The sequence below is a fragment of the Pleurodeles waltl genome, chromosome 11, assembly GCF_031143425.1.
Source record: "Pleurodeles waltl isolate 20211129_DDA chromosome 11, aPleWal1.hap1.20221129, whole genome shotgun sequence".
In the NCBI taxonomy this organism is placed as follows: domain Eukaryota; kingdom Metazoa; phylum Chordata; class Amphibia; order Caudata; family Salamandridae; genus Pleurodeles; species Pleurodeles waltl.
The window spans coordinates 914,600,955-914,622,749 of NC_090450.1; the positions used below are offsets into that span (position 1 = coordinate 914,600,955).

The 21,795-nt window shown below is 44.4% G+C and overlaps 1 protein-coding gene across 1 annotated transcript in view; it reads right to left on the minus strand.

Moving 5' to 3' along the window:
* Positions 1 to 21,795, minus strand: part of ANAPC5 (anaphase promoting complex subunit 5) — a 104,255-nt gene that overhangs the window by 10,742 nt on the left and 71,718 nt on the right. The window contains exons 11-14 of the mRNA XM_069214897.1: positions 14,185 to 14,320; positions 12,636 to 12,710; positions 10,457 to 10,578; positions 7,958 to 8,065 (exon numbers count right to left, since the gene is read on the minus strand). Coding sequence (XP_069070998.1) covers positions 7,958 to 8,065; positions 10,457 to 10,578; positions 12,636 to 12,710; positions 14,185 to 14,320 — 441 coding nt within the window. The remainder of the gene's footprint in view (positions 1 to 7,957; positions 8,066 to 10,456; positions 10,579 to 12,635; positions 12,711 to 14,184; positions 14,321 to 21,795) is intronic.

Below are 21,795 nucleotides of genomic sequence, written 5' to 3' on the forward strand. Positions count from 1 at the left end.
AAATGCGCAGGACTACCGTAACCAGCATGCACTTGGGCTGGTACTTGAATATATTAATCAGGTGCTTGCAATTGAATTTGCTGAACGAGCCAGGTATGTGGTCTTTAAAAGGAATGAGAGTCTGGAACACATCCAGCAATGGCTGCACCTACGAGGGTGATATATTTTTTAGTTTCTCTGCTGATGAGGGGATCAACCCCGAAACATGTGTCCAGAGATGTTTTTTCGATATAGGCCTGAATTTTGAAAAGACTGAAAGGAATTCGCTGTGAGTTGCTGAATTTCGATTTTCCCAAATTAACCTGGTGGGAGTGCGCTTTCGCTGAGAGGACGCTTTTGTTTAAAATAAATCACCGGCTGGTCCAGCCGGGAAAGCAGCGCCACTGTGTTCTGAGCAGGTCGGTGTGACTAAAATGGATTGTCACACTTCGAGCAGCAGGTTGGAATATATGCAGCTAATTTGAAAACTCACGTCGAATTCGCCTACTAAGGAATTGTATTCTTTTCATGATTTTGTCTGGCTCCAGAAACCCACCTTGGGTGCAATTACAAATGCGCAGGACTACCGTAACCAGCATGCACTTGGGCTGGTACTTGAATATATTAATCAGGTGCTTTCAATTGAATTTGCTGAACGAGCCAGGTATGTGGTCTTTAAAAGGAATGAGAGTCTGGAACACATCCAGCAATGGCTGCACCTACGAGGGTGATATATTTTTTAGTTTCTCTGCTGATGAGGGGATCAACCCCGAAACACGTGTCCAGAGATGTTTTTTCGATATAGGCCTGAATTTTGAAAAGACTGAAAGGAATTCGCTGTGAGTTGCTGAATTTCGATTTTCCCAAATTAACCTGGTGGGAGTGCGCTTTTGCTGAGAGGACGCTTTTGTTTAAAATAAATCACTGGCTGGTCCAGCCGGGAAAGCAGCACCACTGTGTTCTGAGCAGGTCGGTGTGACTAAAATGGATTGTCACACTTCGAGCAGCAGGTTGGAATATATGCAGCTAATTTGAAAACTCACGTCGAATTCGCCTACTAAGGAATTGTATTCTTTTCATGATTTTGTCTGGCTCCAGCAACCCACCTTGGGTGCAATTACAAATGCGCAGGACTACCGTAACCAGCATGCACTTGGGCTGGTACTTGAATATATTAATCAGGTGCTTGCAATTGAATTTGCTGAACGAGCCAGGTATGTGGTCTTTAAAAGGAATGAGAGTCTGGAACACATCCAGCAATGGCTGCACCTACGAGGGTGATATATTTTTTAGTTTCTCTGCTGATGAGGGGATCAACACCGAAACACGTGTCCAGAGATGTTTTTTCGATATAGGCCTGAATTTTGAAAAGACTGAAAGGAATTCGCTGTGAGTTGCTGAATTTCGATTTTCCCAAATTAACCTGGTGGGAGTGCGCTTTCGCTGAGAGGACGCTTTTGTTTAAAATAAATCACCGGCTGGTCCAGCCGGGAAAGCAGCACCACTGTGTTCTGAGCAGGTCGGTGTGACTAAAATGGATTGTCACACTTCGAGCAGCAGGTTGGAATATATGCAGCTAATTTGAAAACTCACGTCGAATTCGCCTACTAAGGAATTGTATTCTTTTCATGATTTTGTCTGGCTCCAGCAACCCACCTTGGGTGCAATTACAAATGCGTAGGACTACCGTAACCAGCATGCACTTGGGCTGGTACTTTAATATATTAATCAGGTGCTTGCAATTGAATTTGCTGAACGAGCCAGGTATGTGGTCTTTAAAAGGAATGAGAGTCTGGAACACATCCAGCAATGGCTGCACCTACGAGGGTGATATATTTTTTAGTTTCTCTGCTGATGAGGGGATCAACCCCGAAACACGTGTCCAGAGATGTTTTTTCGATATAGGCCTGAATTTTGAAAAGACTGAAAGGAATTCGCTGTGAGTTGCTGAATTTCGATTTTCCCAAATTAACCTGGTGGGAGTGCGCTTTCGCTGAGAGGACGCTTTTGTTTAAAATAAATCACCGGCTGGTCCAGCCGGGAAAGCAGCACCACTGTGTTTTGAGCAGGTCGGTGTGACTAAAATGGATTGTCACACTTCGAGCAGCAGGTTGGAATATATGCAGCTAATTTGAAAACTCACGTCGAATTCGCCTACTAAGGAATTGTATTCTTTTCATGATTTTGTCTGGCTCCAGCAACCCACCTTGGGTGCAATTACAAATGCGCAGGACTACCGTAACCAGCATGCACTTGGGCTGGTACTTGAATATATTAATCAGGTGCTTGCAATTGAATTTGCTGAACGAGCCAGGTATGTGGTCTTTAAAAGGAATGAGAGTCTGGAACACATCCAGCAATGGCTGCACCTACGAGGGTGATACATTTTTTAGTTTCTCTGCTGATGAGGGGATCAACCCCGAAACACGTGTCCAGAGATGTTTTTTCGATATAGGCCTGAATTTTTAAAAGACTGAAAGGAATTCGCTGTGAGTTGCTGAATTTCGATTTTCCCAAATTAACCTGGTGGGAGTGCGCTTTCGCTGAGAGGACGCTTTTGTTTAAAATAAATCACCGGCTGGTCCAGCTGGGAAAGCAGCACCACTGTGTTCTGAGCAGGTCGGTGTGACTAAAATGGATTGTCACACTTCGAGCAGCAGGTTGGAATATATGCAGCTAATTTGACAACTCACGTCGAATTCGCCTACTAAGCAATTGTATTCTTTTCATGATTTTGTCTGGCTCCAGCAACCCACCTTGGGTGCAATCACAAATGCGCAGGACTACCGTAACCAGCATGCACTTGGGCTAGTACTTGAATATATTAATCAGGTGCTTGCAATTGAATTTGCTGAACGAGCCAGGTATGTGGTCTTTAAAAGGAATGAGAGTCTGGAACACATCCAGCAATGGCTGCACCTACGAGGGTGATATATTTTTTAGTTTCTCTGCTGATGAGGGGATCAACCCCGAAACACGTGTCCAGAGATGTTTTTTCGATATAGGCCTGAATTTTGAAAAGACTGAAAGGAATTCGCTGTGAGTTGCTGAATTTCGATTTTCCCAAATTAACCTGGTGGGAGTGCGCTTTCGCTGAGAGGACGCTTTTGTTTAAAATAAATCACCGGCTGGTCCAGCCGGGAAAGCAGGACCACTGTGTTCTGAGCAGGTCGGTGTGACTAAAATGGATTGTCACACTTCGAGCAGCAGGTTGGAATATATGCAGCTAATTTGAAAACTCACGTCGAATTCGCCTACTAAGGAATTGTATTCTTTTCATGATTTTGTCTGGCTCCAGCAACCCACCTTGGGTGCAATTACAAATGCGCAGGACTACCGTAACCAGCATGCACTTGGGCTGGTACTTGAATATATTAATCAGGTGCTTGCAATTGAATTTGCTGAACGAGCCAGGTATGTGGTCTTTAAAAGGAATGAGAGTCTGGAACACATCCAGCAATGGCTGCACCTACGAGGGTGATATATTTTTTAGTTTCTCTGCTGATGAGGGGATCAACCCCGAAACATGTGTCCAGAGATGTTTTTTCGATATAGGCCTGAATTTTGAAAAGACTGAAAGGAATTCGCTGTGAGTTGCTGAATTTCGATTTTCCCAAATTAACCTGGTGGGAGTGCGCTTTCGCTGAGAGGACGCTTTTGTTTAAAATAAATCACCGGCTGGTCCAGCCGGGAAAGCAGCACCACTGTGTTCTGAGCAGGTCGGTGTGACTAAAATGGATTGTCACACTTCGAGCAGCAGGTTGGAATATATGCAGCTAATTTGAAAACTCATGTCGAATTCGCCTACTAAGGAATTGTATTCTTTTCATGATTTTGTCTGGCTCCAGCAACCCACCTTGGGTGCAATTACAAATGCGCAGGACTACCGTAACCAGCATGCACTTGGGCTGGTACTTGAATATATTAATCAGGTGCTTGCAATTGAATTTGCTGAACGAGCCAGGTATGTGGTCTTTAAAAGGAATGAGAGTCTGGAACACATCCAGCAATGGCTGCACCTACGAGGGTGATATATTTTTTAGTTTCTCTGCTGATGAGGGGATCAACCCCGAAACACGTGTCCAGAGATGTTTTTTCGATATAGGCCTGAATTTTGAAAAGACTGAAAGGAATTCGCTGTGAGTTGCTGAATTTCGATTTTCCCAAATTAACCTGGTGGGAGTGCGCTTTCGCTGAGAGGACGCTTTTGTTTACAATATATATATATATATATATGTATATATATATGTATATATATATATATATTTACAAGATTATACATATAAAATTAGGTATGGCTTGACCTCCCACCCTGCATCCCAAACCCGCTCCCACCCACCTCTCTCTGACCCCCACTCAGTCTCTCTCCTGGGAGCAGATAGGGGACTGTGTTGCCTTATAGTAACAGATAAAATACTTTAATTATTGCATACTCTGTAGGCGTCTGTTAAAGGAGAGCATACCTTGAACTTATGCTTCCCTAGATAATCTGACCTTTGTCCCAAAAACAGGGACATTTATGTAATAATGTGACTTTTGTCCCTAAAAGCGGGACATTTGTTTAAAATTAAGAGAAGCGTCGGGACACCGGAACAGTCCTCTAAAAACCGGGACTGTCCGGGGAAATCCGCGACGTCTGGTCACCCTAGAACAGTGGGTAATAGCAAACAAATATTAAATCAAACTCAGTTACTGAAACGAATTGCCTGAAGTGGAATGATCGGGCGGTTACTGCCACCTGGAGGCTAAAAGTGGAACACAACCTGAAGGAATATCACTAGGAGCAGGTATTTATCGCGTTGTTAAAACCTACCAAACCATTTCACACATCATACAAAGGTACATGCATTTCTAAAGATATCCTGCATAAAAAAAACATGGAGAATGTTTGGACAGCAGCCTTTGATTCGCGTCTTCCTCCATGCATATTTCTTCATCGTAAAGGCCGTTTCCCTAGGGAAAACGGAGCTCAGGGCATGTTACCTAACATCAAGTCACCTCGTGAAACTCAGGTGAAAAGCAGGAATTGCATGGGGGAAGCAGCAGAGAAGCCCTGCCTACACTTACAGTCAGGGTGTTCATTATTCGAGCAAATGTTAGATCCGCTGGACAATGCCTCGGGTAGCCGATTGCTTGGAAGCTTAAAGTACCTTTTCTTCACAACAGGGCCTTGGGTCTACGGGAGACCAAGGCCTCCCATAGAACACATACATCTTTCAGTCTCATTCGAACTGATTCCAGTGCCCACCACTACAGTATTTGACATTTTTAATGCATGAGAATTCAAAGTAGGCAGAGAAGGGCCAGCCAGATCCACACAAGATTTTCAAGATCTGCACTAATACACATGTAAAAACAGTAGATCAAGATGAAACAATTCTAAGGTAGTAAAACTTTGACAGTCACCAAAGGCCCCGAAGAATGCTTGCTTTTTAAAATTATAATTTTCTTTATCCGAACAAGTTATGTATCAAAGTGCACAAAAGATGTATTCAGCTAGTTGCATAAATAATCCAATTACCGATAAAACGGCCCAGAAGAATGTTACCTGGCTCCACATCAAAAAGGTATTTCTGCCCCAGTTTCTGAGGCAGTTCCAGAAACCTCACCCATTTATGAATCAGTTTATTAGCAATCAATGTACCTAGAGGTTTGCCGTCTTGAGGTTACCTCCCTCAACTCAAACTTCCTGCAGTTCCCGTCCTTTCATTATACAAAGGCGAATACGGCATTTTTTGCAACTGAAGCTAGACTATAAAATCACTTGCAATTCAGGAAATATAAAGAAACAACGCATTTCTCCCCCAAGCCTTAAAATGATAGCCTCAATGATTCAAAATGGGATTTGGCTTGGAAAGTGCTAAATAAAAATAAATATTTTTTTTCAGGAGGAGCCTACACATGCTCCACGTCAGAGTCACCAGTTCTCCCACACTTGGAAAGGCGTATGGTGTGTCTGGGTGTGGAATGTGCGTGTGTTTGTACATGTGGCGGAAGAGTTTGAGTTTACAAGAGAGTGTGTGTGGGCGGTGGCAGACTGGGTATGGATGCATGTAGTAAGGATGTGCGGTTATTGATATGTGTGGTGAAGGTGTGTGCACTGGGCACAATAAGTATGTGTGTCTCTATACATATACATACATGTATGTATATCATACATACATATACACACACACATATATATAATCTTTAGCTTTTTCTTCAGTGAATTTCTGTGGGTTTTTAAAGACATAATAAGCCAACACCTTCTGCTGGGCGTGGCCACTAGCCGTGCATGGCTGGCGGTTGGGGACAGGGCCTGCCTTCTGGCCATGCCAAGCTCCCAACTACCCGCAGGGCCCAAACCCTCGCTATGCACAGCCTTCGGCCATAAGCAGCAGGTGGATGGCCACAGGGAATGGTCTCTGTCCACGCCATGCAGCAGACACCCAACCCACATTTTTATGTTTTTTTTTAATTACATTTTTTGCACGTAACTTGGCACCCCTCACCCAAACTTCATCCCCATGTTACAACAGTACCATGGGGCCAAAGCCTCCCCTCTTGGTCACCACAAGTTTTAGGGGTTAGGGTGACATTACCGTGCCAACTCATATTTTTTTTTTTTTAAACTTTCCTAGGACACGAGGAATGAGTCCCCGATTTCTGTAACTGCAGCCACAACATTTTCTTCAGTGTCGCACCAGATAATTTGATCGCTTGATGCCATGGAACAAATAGTTGATGGGAAAAAAAGCTCCCTTGTCCAATTAGAGTGGCTTATACTTTTTTCCAAATGTTTGCCACCGCCAGAGCAATCGTCCTGGTATACCTAACTTTTTAAACCCGTCTGTAGAGCGGGAGACTGTCAGGGACCAGGTGAGGATGTGAGCGTTTCTTTCTTATTACACAGAGCCAGTGCCTCAGCCTTCCAGCCAGAAATAGAAACCTTGAGCTGTGCAGAGGTAAAACATCTTCCCATTGTCCATTCTATTAACTCCATATTTTATCTTCTTTTTCCAACCTTTTGCTGCCACGTCGTCTAATGCTTTCAGTGCGTGCTGCACCTCTCAGAGACGTGCACTAGTTGAAACAATGTGTTTCTCAATGACGAACAAATGCATTACTGACCTTTTTCACTTAGTTACTTGGAAAGGGTTTCGAATACAAGTTTATGGTAAAATGTCAAGCACGTTTACTAGCAATCTGACTTCATATGGAATGGACAAAAGGCAGACCCAATGTCTACATAGTGAATACTTGCAACACTGAAGGTCAATTGGTTCCTGCACAGCACACGCCTTAAGTACGTGGGATGCTCGCTGGCCAAGGTCGTGTTTCGCTCTACCACTAGCAATGGCCTGAGGGATTGGGTGGTGGGGTAATCATTTCCAGGCAAGGCGCGGCATCAGATACCTGGGTTTTCTAAAGCCCTCTGTCTAGCCTCTCCTCCCTTCATGGGTCTGCTGTAGGGCACCAAGCAGAGGATACGAAGGGGACCCTACATTTTGGCTACAAAGACAGAGATTAGAGGCAAACAAAAGGTGAATAAAGACTTCAGAAAAGGAGACTTTTCTTGATTGCTGCAGCGTTATTGGGAGATAAACCAGTAAAAATGCAGAGTCAGTGTGCAAACATTTAATATTTTTTTTTAACATACTGAGAAGTGCTAGCTTAGCGCTGAGAAACCAAGTGAGCTATAGTGCGCAAGGAGGTGGTGAACAGTGCAAACGGAAGCCAACACTACATAGCATGGGATATGCCACAAGGTTCTTTATATTACGGCTTGGCGATTTAGGGGTGTCTGCAATCTTGGCGAGGGGCTATCAATTTTTTTTTAAGGGGCGGGGCTAACACTCTACAAGTAAATATATGAGTCAGAAGGCATACAGCTCAGGATTTTACATTTCAAAACATGGGGTACAGACAGTATACAAGGGAAGCAGCAACTGGGTCAGGCGGGGGGGAAGGCAAATCACTTGGAATTTCAATCACTTACCGAATCACCATTTCTGTATTCTTGATTTTCTGACAGTGAGTCAACAAGGTCTGTAAAATATTATGTGCCTCCGAGTTCTCATTCTGAGCTTTCAAAACAATTGCTTTTCTGTGATTAAAAGGGAGATTGAGAGCACATGAAAAGCCATGGATACATACTTCCAGATCATTTCAACTAAGAATCAGACTTACAGAAAAGGACCTTCAGTCAAGGCCAACCAAGCCACAGATGTGAAACATCAGTGTCTGTCATCCCCAAGACAACATCCCATGTTTGTGTGCACCAAGGGCAAGTAGGTTTTGTTTTTTTCCATAACTAATTTAAAAAGCTGAGGAGACCCCCAAAGACGTGCTCAACTGCCCTCGCCGACCTGAGTTTTAGAAGTGTACACCGTGGGATGAGAAATAGTTCCAACCTGATCTACAGTTAGAATACTTCTCAGTCGTGTAGTGACTTGCCTTCTTCAGTCACCATTAGCAATGGTTGGATTCATCATTCTTTTTAGTTTGTACAATGCCCCCAGTTTTCATTCATACTGGCCATGTTCTAATCCCAGGGAGAAAGAAGCACGTGGTGAAATATTCCATATGTAAACAAATGGAGAGAACTTGGGCCTCTTTCTCAGGGGTCCTGACGTCAGCCGGGAATGTCAGGGTCTGAACTCTTGGCAAAGAAGTTAGTCAGCTCAAGCTCCAGGGAAACGCAGCTCTCTCCACCCTAGACCAGGAGGCAATAAAACATCTTGCTATTCGTAGTGATGATAAACGTGGCAGTTTACAGAAAGTAAAATAAAGTAAGACACCCATTAAACGTCTGAGTATCTAAGAAGATAAGGGAGAGGGTACATTTTAAAATAAAAAATGGGCCAGAGTGGGTCTCAAGCTGAATTGCTTTGTGGAATTAAATAGGAACAATTTCTAAATTCAGCCACCTGGTTTACTTTTGACATGATGTATCTTTGTTTGGAAGCACAAATGGTATGAAATGTACAAAGCATGAATATATATCTTGGCAATGTACAGATCTGATTCTTTCTACAATGGGTAAGTAGAAAGTCCTTTACATGCTGAAAGAATGCTGAATAGTGGAACATGTCAATTTCAACCCCACAGGAGCCATCTTGAATGTTCTGAAAAATTCAGATTGATGCTGTTTGTACATAATCTGCCACTCCCATAAAACAACGTTGGAAATTAAACATACCACTGCATAAGAAAAACAAACACTTCATGATTTCCTTATTAGTAGGAAGTGCTACGAGGGACCTGGACGATATTTGTCGCTGTAGCGCATCACTAGTTCAGTGACTTCCTAGTTTTCAATCTGCGTTAACTGTTGCAATATGTGCTTGATACTGCTTTGGGCACGGATGGGAGGGACAAAAAGTATCACAACTCAGGAGCAACTGCGCTTGACTCAGGAGATTGCTAAACGTGATTTGTGGCAAAAAAACAAAACAAAAAACTGCCACGTCACTGGAGCAAATTGTGAACATTTTTGGCTCGGTGCACCCAGTAACGGGTGGAGTTGGATCCAAACGGCATAGAATTCCCTGCATTTTAATGCAAAAAAATGTAAACGGCCACATATTGCAAACCTGCTAATTTGAGCACCCGGCGCTAATGCAAATTATCAGTGTCTCAGAAAGCAGAGCAGAGTTATTGTTAAGCTCTTAGAGCACTAGGTCAGTTGCACTGGAAAACTGCAGTAAAACTCCTAAGAAAACCAGTATAGTGACTAAGGACTGGGTCACCCACGCTTCCTGGGAGTATTCTACGTTAAGGTTGTCTTTAGGCAGGAAAGAACTTCTGCAAATCAGCATCACCCCTTCCAGGCTTAAGGCAGTGCTTGGTCAACCAAGCTTCAGTTATTAGACTGGAACAAATCTGTCTTCCCCTGGAATGTCAGGCAATCTCTGCGCTATATTTCAAATCCTGTTTGCATTCTCCACCAGAGGTAGGCACTGAAGCCTCAACAATGGACTCGTGCTACGTCACTTCCTGGTACAAACTCTCCACAAGGCCTTGTTAGCACTAAAACATGGCCCATCTCTCTAAATAACCCTGTAGGAGGGATCCCACTTCAAGTCCTGCCCTCATCATCTCTTCACCACGGAGCTCTAGTGATGACATTTTGCTCCGGGGCTCATTATTTTCTATCATCCCAATAAGTGAGTCCACCAATCAGAAGAAGCCAACCATGATGCGAATTACGCATAAGCCTCTTAGTGGTCAAAACACAAACACTGAATCCCACCAGTGCCTCCTCTTGTCAGTCAAGCCCACCTCCTCCTTGCCCTATCAACATTGTGCATCACCGGCCAGTGGTGGTAGACAAGTGCCCTGAATCAGCCAGAGGACAATGCACATTCACATTTTTGATAAGAATCCATTTCAGTGGACAGTCTCCATTTTAAAACATGCAAGCTGAAAACAGAAGGAGCTTATACCTGATCCACTAGCAAATAACCTGCTTGTCTGGTTTTGCTCCCCAACTTACCTGTACATTCCGTCTACGCTGCTGAGCGCTGTTATTCCGGCCACAAGGGATTCGGCAACGTGGTATTTGCCATCATTCATGGCTTTATCAAACTGTATCTTCTGCTCAAACAGCATCCACAGCTAAACAAAAACAGATCATAAAACGAGGCTTTGGATGTTTTCTGAGGATTGTGTGATACAAGTTGTGCCAGTCAGCTATGGATATAGGAATTTTGACTGAGTGCAATGAAACAGATGGTGCTTAATGCAAGAGTACCTCTTTCATGACTGGCCCTCAGGAAGGAAGTCAGTTCGCTCTCTGATCCCCCAGCTATTGCGAATCTGATCAAGGTGTTTCTACCTTAAGTCACATTATATTCTTGATACTAAACATTCATCACCAGCACTGATCAAACTGCGTTTCATGTTTTAAGTTATCGGCTGCTTTTTAGGGGCATTTGATATCACTACACCGAATAGAGTAAATTTAAAAATATGGCCCTAGTGCCACAGTACATATTCAACACACTGAAGCAGGGTGAGAGCTCCCTAAGGGAACAGCATACATACAGAAGTTTGTGAAAGACAAATGTCCAGTAATGCCTGCTACCAATTAAAGTCCAGAAAGATGTTCTTCCCTCCTTTACCGACACAGAGTTTAAAGATAAGGGGGACCACTACATCACGTGGACTGAGCAACGTAACGCAAGAAATGAAACATCTGTAAAGGAAAGGCAGGATATAAACCATAATATAACTTGTGTATCACCTAAAAGCACTTACAATCACTGAGATAAGGGGACCCTAAGAAAGGTTCCCTGGGTTGTGATAGCGGTATCTTTCCTACCAACATGAAATTAACAGGTGATGCAGCTGTTTCTTGACAAATTGCAAATGCCTAATTAGAAAAACATTGAGATCCTTATAGACCTCAATGTCTACTGCTACCAAGAGTACTCTGACAGTCGGAGAAATAACAGAAGTATACACAGAATACTGCTGTGAGCTTGGGTTGGAATGGCAATGCATCACCAAGACCAGGATTCTTGCTATGATAGTCATCAAACTCACTGGACCAGCGTGAATGCCCATATCCAGCCTTGTAGCATCTGATTCAACAGGTATCCATTTAATCCAGCTCTTCGGCTTTGAGTAACCAATGAACACTGGAGAAAGCCAGATTAAAACATTCAGGGGGTGTGCAGAAGACATCATGGTCTTAAACTTTTGGCAACCTTTCTGGCATTTGGAAGACCTGAATTGTGGTCTTAAATCTTAAACAAAAAGGATGCCACCAACATCCTCCTTTGAGCACAACTAACCTGCGACATGCCCTGAAAAGACTGGCATCTGTTATCCACAAAGATGTCCACAAAACCTCTATCAAGGTCTAACTAGAGATTACTAGAATAACGTAAAGAGGGTTTATGTCCTATAGTAACTTACAAAGACACTCAAAAAATAAATTCAGCCAGGGTTACCATCTGCCTAGTACCTTATTTTTAAACGAATTATTTTTGATTGAAGGACAAGTGAGAATATGGCAAAAGCAGCCACGGCCTGCATTTCCTTTTCCTTAAAAAAACTGAACATGAAAAGTACAACCCAAGCGTTTTATGGTTCACCACGTGCCCTCCAAATACACAAAAAAGAGATGCAGCCAGAATGTGCAAGACAAGTCTCAGTAATTCCCACAAAAATGCCAAACTTTAAAACTTCTCAATAAACAGTTGACAAATGCCTATTTTCGTCATTGAGACAGGGGTCGTGATTACAAGCTGTAGATGGAAAACTGATTCATGAGCAAATTAGGTCTGCACAAAATCTGTAATTATTGCATCTCTGCTATTTTGTCGGACATATTTGGCCTGGAAAACATGATGGCATTTATTGTGGAAAAGTCCAGACAAATGGCAAAACATACAGAAATCGGTACGATAAACAACACATATGTTATGCCAAATCCCAACCTGAAAACTCAGAATACAAGGTATTTATAGCACTTGGTAAATACCCTTTAAAGTAACAATAATTACTGAGTGGAGTAAGTACCACCCTTTTTCGCTCCACTTGTGATCGAGATCTCAGTACATCTGCCAAGGAGTACCAAATTCATGAACAAGGTTTAAAGGCCCAAGGACCCCTGAATAACTTTATGTGCTGCAGAAGACTTAGTACATGTGTTGTGGAGGTATTACCTTTGCATGTTGACTGTTGGCAGGAAATCGATCCTTCAAATGTCTCAATATTTCAGAAGCTGCAGAAAAACAGCCCTGCAAAATAAGACCAATCTGTTATACAGGGGTTTTATTATTAAAAATAATTCAGCACTGTAGAGCAGATACTTTGGCTAGTAGTGGCTAAATCTTGGGTTTTGGGGTTTGAGATGTACGTGGAATCACTGAAGAAGGCTTGAGCTATTTGACGAGATTCAAGAGCTGTTTCAAATTATTTTCAAGCACTTTACTTTGAGATCCTTTGAGGTAGACTGACCACTGTGACTGTCTTCCCAACAATGTTAAGTAACAAAAATGGTTTTCAGATAAATGCAAACTTGGGAAAGAAGATTTAAGTGTTGAACCAATTCGAGCGTCAACCAGGAAAGAGTACATGTTTGCTGAACCCCGATTTATCTTTAAAGTTCTGCCAATTCAAGTTCTTTCAGGTTCGGGTCCTGCAGGACTAAGCTTCACTCATCAATACCGTACACCTCAAAGGAAACTAAATATGAAAACTATGGCCTTCATTTTGACTTTGGCAGTCTTTTTCAAAGACCACCAAAGCAGCAGGCGCCAGAAGCCTGCCAGTGCTGGAGGTCTTCCGCCAACCATATTACAAGTACTGCTGGATTGCCGCCACATTTTGGGCGGAAATCCAGCAGTAGTCGTGCTGGTGGGCGGAGGCGCATAAGCGGTTCCCCCACCGTCCCGTCAAAAGGACTCCACCAGCTGTATTACGACCTGTAATATGGCCTGGTGGTAACCTGATGGCGGGGCGCTGCCGGCAGTGGAAGTGCCCGTTCCCTGCTGGATGACCTCCTCGCCGGATAAGGCAAGTCGACAGGGGAGGCGGGTGGGGGGTGTTGTGTGTGCCTGTGTGAGTGGGGTGTTTGTCTGCATGTGTGTATGCGAGTGTGAATGTTGAACTGAATGCCTGTATGAGTGCTGAAGTGAATGCGAGTATGTGTGTGCGGGGGGGGGCAGGGGGGCAGGGGGGGTGGCGTCGTCTTCCGGTGACATGGAAGAAACTCCCTGTCACTGGTAGCCTTTCTGCTAGGGTTTTTGTGGTGCCGCAGAAACCCTGGTGGAAAGCTGGCTCATAATACCGCCGGTGGTCTTCTATGGACCTCCAGGTCAGAGATGCTCATCTCCGACCCGGCGGGTCCAACTGCCCTGGCGGTGTGAGTGTGGATGTGGCGGGTTGGCAGAGTTCAACCCGCCACACTCAAAATGTGGCGGTCTTCACCGCCAGCCTGTTGGCAGTGAAACCGTCACCGTGGCCCTGGAGGTCAGAAGACCGCCAGGGTCACAATGAGGGCCTATGTATCTATAGTACCTCTCTGCTCTCAGATTACTATTACTCAACTTAAAGAGGTACACCAAATAAGAATGCTGATAAAGACATAGAGATGTTGCTGTGCTTGGGCAAAGAAAAATAAGAACTGCCAAATGGAATAGTTTTGAAAAACATGAAGTCTCCAGATCTCGCACTCAAAATTTCTGTTCCTGGAAACTGTCAGCATCTCACCTGTTCTGCATGCAGCTCCGCCAGGTGGCACAGAACCACAGCAAAGGATTCCGTGTTATTCTGTTGGACGCCCACGTTGACAGCCTCCAGACTGTTCATGCTCAGAAGCATCTGTGCCTGCTGCAATGCCATGGTGCTGTAAGGAGGGAAGCACGTACACTATAAATTAATTCAGATGGGCAGGGTAACTCCACCACCTGAGATGTTAAGAGCCCAGCAAGTGCAACATACCTTCTAGAAATGCAGCAAGCACCGCCGGGGCACAACTGAATATATTTATTTTATGTATTTATACCATGGACATCATTAATAAATAGTATCAAGTTGCCAACCAGGCAATGATTGTGAAGCCATAGAAGAAAAATGGAAACAAACAAAATAAACATGCCTTAAGGCTCTGGGAAAGGAGAGCGGTCCATGGTTCTTTCTAATGTTCAGAGGGAATATATACCATAATGCAGGATCAAGCACACTGAATCTTCAGTCCACATGTGCTTTGCAATTTTTTTTAGGGAAATGTAAGAAACATAAAATCGGCTGATGGTACCTGTTGAATCACTGTCTGACTTACAGGGGGGCATACCAAGGTGACATAGATAAGTGTCAAAACAACAAAAGAGTGTGGTCTTTAATGAATAAGGATTACAGAACTTATGTAAGTCTACCTGCATTAATGTTTTTGAATAGCTACTGGATCCTTATTCAACCACGCAACCTAGAAGGCTTTGTTAAAATGGGAGTGAGACTCATGTCAAAATCATCCAAGGTTAATCCAAAGTTACAGACTTCAAAAAGGCAGCAGACTGGGATGGAGTTGTTGGGTGGTGGAGGCAGCTAAAAACATAACATATGTCTTTACAGCATTAACGTTTAAATCACTTTGGCTCCACCAGTTGGCACTTTTGCAGCGGCTTTCCTATCCAACAGACCCTTGCCTCACAAGTAGATGTGGATGTCTTCAGGGCAGCAATGGCATTTTAGACCATGATTATCTAGAAGTCGGAGACACAGTAAGACGTAAACACTAAAAAGCATGGGTAGCACCCTGAAATGCTCTACGAGTCACTGCTTCAACAGAAAAAACTAAGTTTCCATGGACTTTCTCATGAAGAAATGATGAAAATTACAATTGCCTATTCTAAGGCCCCAGGATTAGTTCTCAAGCTCTCAAAAAGAAGTAAATAAATATCAACAGTATCAAAGTCTGCTGAGGTACAACATTATCAGAGTCTACACCCTCTCAGCTGAAATGTCAAGCAAACCATCCCACATCTCAATCAGTGCTGCTTTTTGTTCCTAATTTGTCCACTTCCCAAACAGTGATGCTGAAGGTATCATGATCATTCAGGAAACTATTAATTGAATACAAGCTGCTTTTTCTCTAAAATCTTTGTTAACCATATTAGGTCGGTAACAAGGCCCCGAATTGCCAGGAATTCTGGGTCCTCTGTGGTCTGATTTAAGAGTTTATATTGCGCACGATTACCCCAGAAAGGCGCTGTGTTACTTTAAAAGAGGAGCAAGTAACTGCAGCAACCTTAAGCATCTCTGGTGCCAAGGTTGATGTTAAGAAATCGAGAAACTGACGTAAAAAGTGGGAAAGAATGTCTGCATCGGTTTTGGCAGCTAAATCCAGGGCATAATCCACACCTTTGCATATGGGCATGAAATAGCAGAGCAGGCCCAAGCAGGCTGTCTCAGAAACGTCTCGTTATTGAAGGGAGGGAGGCCTAGGACTTGAGTCTTCTACTGGGCCTGCCTCTAGTTTTGGCAGCATATAATGGCAGGGCAGAGGGCATTGAACAACCTTTAGTTTTTTTAATAAAAAAAAAAAAACAATTCTAAGTTTCTTCTCAATCCTGGGAAGCCATTACATAGTAGCAAAACGTTTTGTACAAATTGGAAAATTTCAAATGCTCAGAGCAATTAAAATAGGGTGATAATTATTGTTCTTCGATCTACAATTTATTAGTAAGAAATATCAACAGCCATTCTACCATTCATACAAATTGATCAGTATTGATTGTATGATCCAAGTAAAATATCCACGCGGTTACTAGCATTAGTCAGTAATGGAGCTCATTCACTGATCATTCTATATCATTTGACCAAGTGCTCTGCCGAAATAGATTCACCATCAGCAGCATGTACAGGCAGAATGTTTCAGGGACTGCTTGAAATGTGATATGCCTTTTTGGATTATTTCTCATATAACCGTGTCTTCCTTTCTCAATGCTGTTAGCACAATAGGGATAATTACAAAATGTAAACATTTTTTGTAAAACAATGAACTCTCAGCTTTATTTTCTTAACCTAATTCGCATTGAGTATTATCACAAAATCACCTCCTCTTTTGGAGAAGTGGTGTTTGTGAACTGCAGATATGTAAATCCCCAGTTAACCATGCGGTTTGAAGGTTGCCCCATTTTTTGTTTGTGGTCTTCAGTCGGCAGCCCTTTTACAAGCATACCTCATTGGTAGATGGGCCTGAAAGTCGAGACAGGGTCCCCCCTCTGCATGGACTGGGGTAGTCATTGATTCAGCAGATTGGTCCGCCCTTCAAAGTTCTTTAGTGCAGTGTCAAGTGTCTTGAGGCAACAGCTTCACTTCTAGTAAAATAATCAAAATGGGCTCGTTGGTCTAGTGCCATGGGGCTAGCCACAAAGAAAGCTCATTTGGGCACACTTGGGGTATGTGCCAAGGGTTTACAGAGGGCTCTTCTTCATTAGTGCAAACCGCCATATATACTTGGGACAAGTGTCACTGCTGCTATAGCAAGGTGAATTCCGGCACACTTGGTGAGTGCCACAATTTAGCAATAGTCTCTTCTTCTGCGGTGCAGACCACTCAGGCTCACTTTGGAGAAGATGCCACAGCTGAGTCGAGGGGACAATCCTCCCAGGCAGTGCCACAGATCCTCTGCTTTGGCCACAGTGACCGACTCTGAGCTTGGAGCATGCAAGTCACACTTCCATGAGTCTCTTGTAAAACAAGCCCACAGCACTGGGGTCTTGTCCATGCTAGCTGTCCTGAGGGGTTGGCACACTACTTCCCTTTTCTTCCAAGTGGGACAAGAAACACCTCTTCCTTCAGGTCAGACTACAGGTTATGTCCCCTCATCCCTAGGAAGCCCTAGTAGCGCATTCATCCTCTGCGGAACACCTCTTTGATGGTCGAGAGGAACTTGAACAAGTGAGGCAACAACTCCCATTCTTATACAGGTATAGCAGCCAGTAGATGTGTATTCTCTGGCTGCACTTTCAGAACTGGTTTGTGTTGGTTTTTGTTTCATGTGCTCTTCTCGGGCTCTCTTGCAGACTCAGCCTCTGTCTAAAGTGAGGTCCCTCACAGCAGGGTCGTCTCCAAGTCAAGGTACCCACAACGGAGGCACAGAGAGGTGCAGGTTTTACGCACCTGGCTGGCTCAGCCACCCCATACAACGATTACCTAGCGGTGCAATATGTTCCACTGAATTGGCAAATATTGGTGTAATTTTTAAGTGCCATAACTCAATCGTGTCCAGTTAGGAAATAAGAACCCCTCAAAAGATGCTACAGGGTTAAAGTGGGACATACCATAGGTCAGTGGTTCCCAACCTTTTCACTTCTGTGGACCTCCACTTTATCATTAGTGGAACCCAGGGACCCCCACTGCATCATTTTTGGAATCTGGGGACCTCCCCACTGAGTCATTACTGAAAGCTGGGGACCTAAAATGTTAATATTATTTAATTTTCTAAGCAGTCGCGGACCCCCAGGGGTCCCCGGACCACAGGTTGGGAACCACTTCCATAGGTCACTCTTCACCCTTACCCCATTCTGTGTCCCGCCCTTCCTTGGTATCTGCCTTTCTTTTTCTTATTCAACCATCCTTACGCCATCCTGAAATGCATCATACCCGCTCATCTCCTTTCATTACCTTTCATTACCTTTCCTCTTTCCCACTACCTCCCTTCATCTATGAAATTACTACAGCACAGCAAAGAGGCCGTGGGTGGCACAAAAAGAAATACTGGGATTTCCAAGATACAAGACTTCTACCCTTACCATGCGTTCATTTTTTTCGCCTTTCTTTCCAGACATTACTTTGCAATTTACTGCTCAATCCATCCTAAAAAAAATCCTAATTTTGTAATCTATTCTCATTTTCCTATTATGTGGCAATCACCTTAAAATTTGTCATGTCATCTGGGAAAAAGTGGTCTTTAAGAATATATGAATAAGTGCACAAACATGATTTCTGAAACATATGCCCACAACAGTGATTGTGTTCCCTTTCAGGAAGGACTTAGTCTGGCACTTCGGGCTGGACTGTTCCTGTGAGGAACAGGGTCGAGACTGATTTGCATTTGGCTGGGTCCAAACTGAGGTGGAACGGTGGGTGAAAAACAATGGACTTGGATGCAGCCCAAGCAATTGCCAATGGCTGAGAATAATTCAAGTAAACCATCCATCACCTTGTTTGTGCACAGCGTGTAAAGCAGTCCTTACAAAAGCAGTAGCATGCCTGTGGGTGTTGCAGTAGCTTTAAAGAATGTACAAAGTACTGTCTGGCCAACATTGACTTGTTGGCGGGCTAGCACATCCACACAGTAATGTTTTGTAAAAGTGTGTGGTGTAGACCAGGTAGCTGCTTTGCATATAACAGCTAATGAAATGTTACCCAGGAAGGCCATAGAGGCTCTTTTTGACGAGTGGAGTGGGACCCAAGATGAATGGGCAAAGTCCTTGTAGCTTTAGCATAGCATGTCTGGATACATCTTACGATCAATCTGCCAATGTCTGATTTGGATACAGCCTTCCATTTATGGGCTTTGGAGAAACCCACAAAGAGTTGTGTGTTCTTAAACGGGTTTGTTCTCTCAATGTATTACATAAGGGCTCATTTCACATCCAAAGTTTGAAGAGCCCTTTTGGCAACCAAGTCAGGTTGTGGAAAGAAGACATAGAGCTCAATGGATTGATTAAGGTGGAACTGGAAAAACACTTTAGGGAGGACGTTAGAGTTAGTGAGCAGAACAACCCTATCCCTCTGTACTTGGATGAAAGATTCCTCTAAGGCAGCTTACTGAAACACCTGAGTTAAGTGATGGTGACAAGAAAGGCCACCTTCCAAGAGAGGAACTGAAGAGGCAGGAGTGAAGGGGCTCAAACAGAGGATGCATAAGTCTTGTCAGTACAATGCAGAGGTTCCAAGCCAGGGTCGGTGGGACACGAGGGGAGAGCGAGTCCCCTGAGACCCATCATGAAAGCCTTAATGACTGGAATCCTGAAGAGTGAGATGTGTGACAGTGTTTTGTACTGTGGCTGTTAAAGGGCCAATTTGTTTCAAGTGACAGTAGCTCACAAACCTCTTCCACTTGGCTGTGTAGCAGGCACGGGTGGTCAATCTGCGTGCTTCCTTGAAAATGCTCATGTATTCAGATGGAATATTAAGGTACCCAGATTTTAAAACCTCAGGGACCAAATCGGTAGGTTTAGAGATCTGGGGTCTGGGTGCCTGATTTCTCCATGGTTCTGTGTGAGAAGGTCTGGCTGTTATGCCGCCGCGGCGCTTGCCGCAGCCGCGGGCTCAGGTTGCCGCAGCGCGGTACTTTATTTACACCGCGGCCGACGCTCGGGCCGCGGGGGATGCCGCGGCTCGGGCGCGGGCCGCGGATGCTCCAAGGAGCTTGTTTAGGGGTCGCGGCACTCGCCGCTTCCCTTACTTTAAGTTCTGCCATAAAGGCAGACGCGGCAGGGCTTGAGACCCCGAGGGGGTTTCAGGCCTGACCGCATATAGCGCATTACGCGCTTTACATTTAATTTCCTGCATTATGCATTACCTCTGCTCACCACTTACCGATATCTCCAGAACAAAACCGAACCCTTGCACATGGTGTACTTTATACCTGCCTTTTCCTTCCCAGCATGCTGACCACTTCCTCTCTGCCCAGCATGCATTGTTTTCTCTTTGTTAAACGCACGTACTTGATTCACTATTGCTTTCTTTTCCCCAATCCAAGATGGTGGTATTTCTACTTCCTGTTTCCTACTTCCTGTCTAGGGGTATAGAAGGGGAATTCAGTTGCTTGTTCATTGCGTTGCAACACTCCTTGGTGGTAGTCACGCTCCGATTGATTTCTTCCTGCGAATCCCGTGTGTTCCTGACCTGCCTTGTTCTCCAGTCTTCCTGATCTTCAGTCCTAACACCCTGGTGTCCTCCTTCGTTTCAGGGAGTTCCTGTGGAGGTTTTTTACCCTACTGGGGTTTTTTCTCTGGGGCTCCTTCTGGAGGGCACGGACTGTCGTGGTTTGCTCATACCAAACAGCACCGTGGCTACCGGAAGGGGTCGCCCCTACCTTGGCCAGAGCAGAACCTGCCGGAACCGGGGCCGTTCCCCTACGCCTCTCAGCTTCGACGGTAAGCCCATTGAAAACCGTGACAGATTGCAACGCCCAAAACTCCAGTTGCAGTCCGGTATTATGGATAATCCAGTGGCAAACACGGAACCTACGAGCCAGACCCTGCTGATGACGATACAACAACAGGCTCAAGAACTCCAGCAGTTACGTACTGAAAATACTGTCTATCGACAAGCCTTTGCATCCAGGACCACAGATGTCCCCGCAGTAGCTGCCACTACACCTCGTTTTTCCGGGGATCCTACCAAATTAAAAGAATTCCTGGATGCCTTGACGGTGTACTTTGCCTTTCGCCCCTCGCAATTTGTACAAGACAAGACCAAGGTGGGGTATTTGATTAGTGCCTTATCGGGGCCAGCCTTGGCTTGGGCCACACCTCTAGTAACCAGAAACGATCCCTGCCTATCTAATTATTCCACCTTTATCACCACTTTTAAACAGATGTTTGAACGCCCTGGACTCGAGGCGTCAGCAGAAGAGGCTCTTTGTGAAGTCCAACAAGGGAGTCAAGATGTATTACAATACATCACCCGTTTCAGACAATTAGCAGCAGAAACAACCTGGGTGGAACGTACCTTGGTGACACTGTTCCGTAGAGGTCTCAGAGAGGACATTAAAGATGAACTAGTGCACTCTGCTAGAATAGAAAACCTTAAAGGATTAATGGACCAGGCTCTGACGATAGAATATCGGTTGAATGAACGAAGAATGGAGAAAAAGAAGAGTTGTTTGCCATCTCACTCAGTACCGTCTCGCTCCTTCTCTCATCGTACCGAGGAAGTCCGTCCTGAACTTAAAGGGAATACCGAGGAAGAGCCAATGCAGATTGACACGGCTCGAGGACCTTTATCAGCCAGTGAAAGGGAACATAGACGAAGGAAGGGGCTTTGTCTATATTGTGGTGCAGCTGGTCACCTAATTCGCGCTTGCCCCATTCGTCCAACCAAACCCTTGGGAAACGCCAACTCCCGTCCTCAGTAAGAAGGGTGAGGACGGGATATCGTGATATACCTTCTATTTGCTCTTCCAGGGAGGAAGGAACTGCTCTTTTTCTGTTACCAGTTATCCTTCATTTAACTGATGGTCGGGAAGAAAGAACCTTGGCCTTATTGGACTGCGGAGCCAGTGGCCTCTATTTAGATGAAGCCTGGGCCAAGGAACGACAGATAGCACAAATACCCAAGGAAGTACCAGAACAGGTACACACC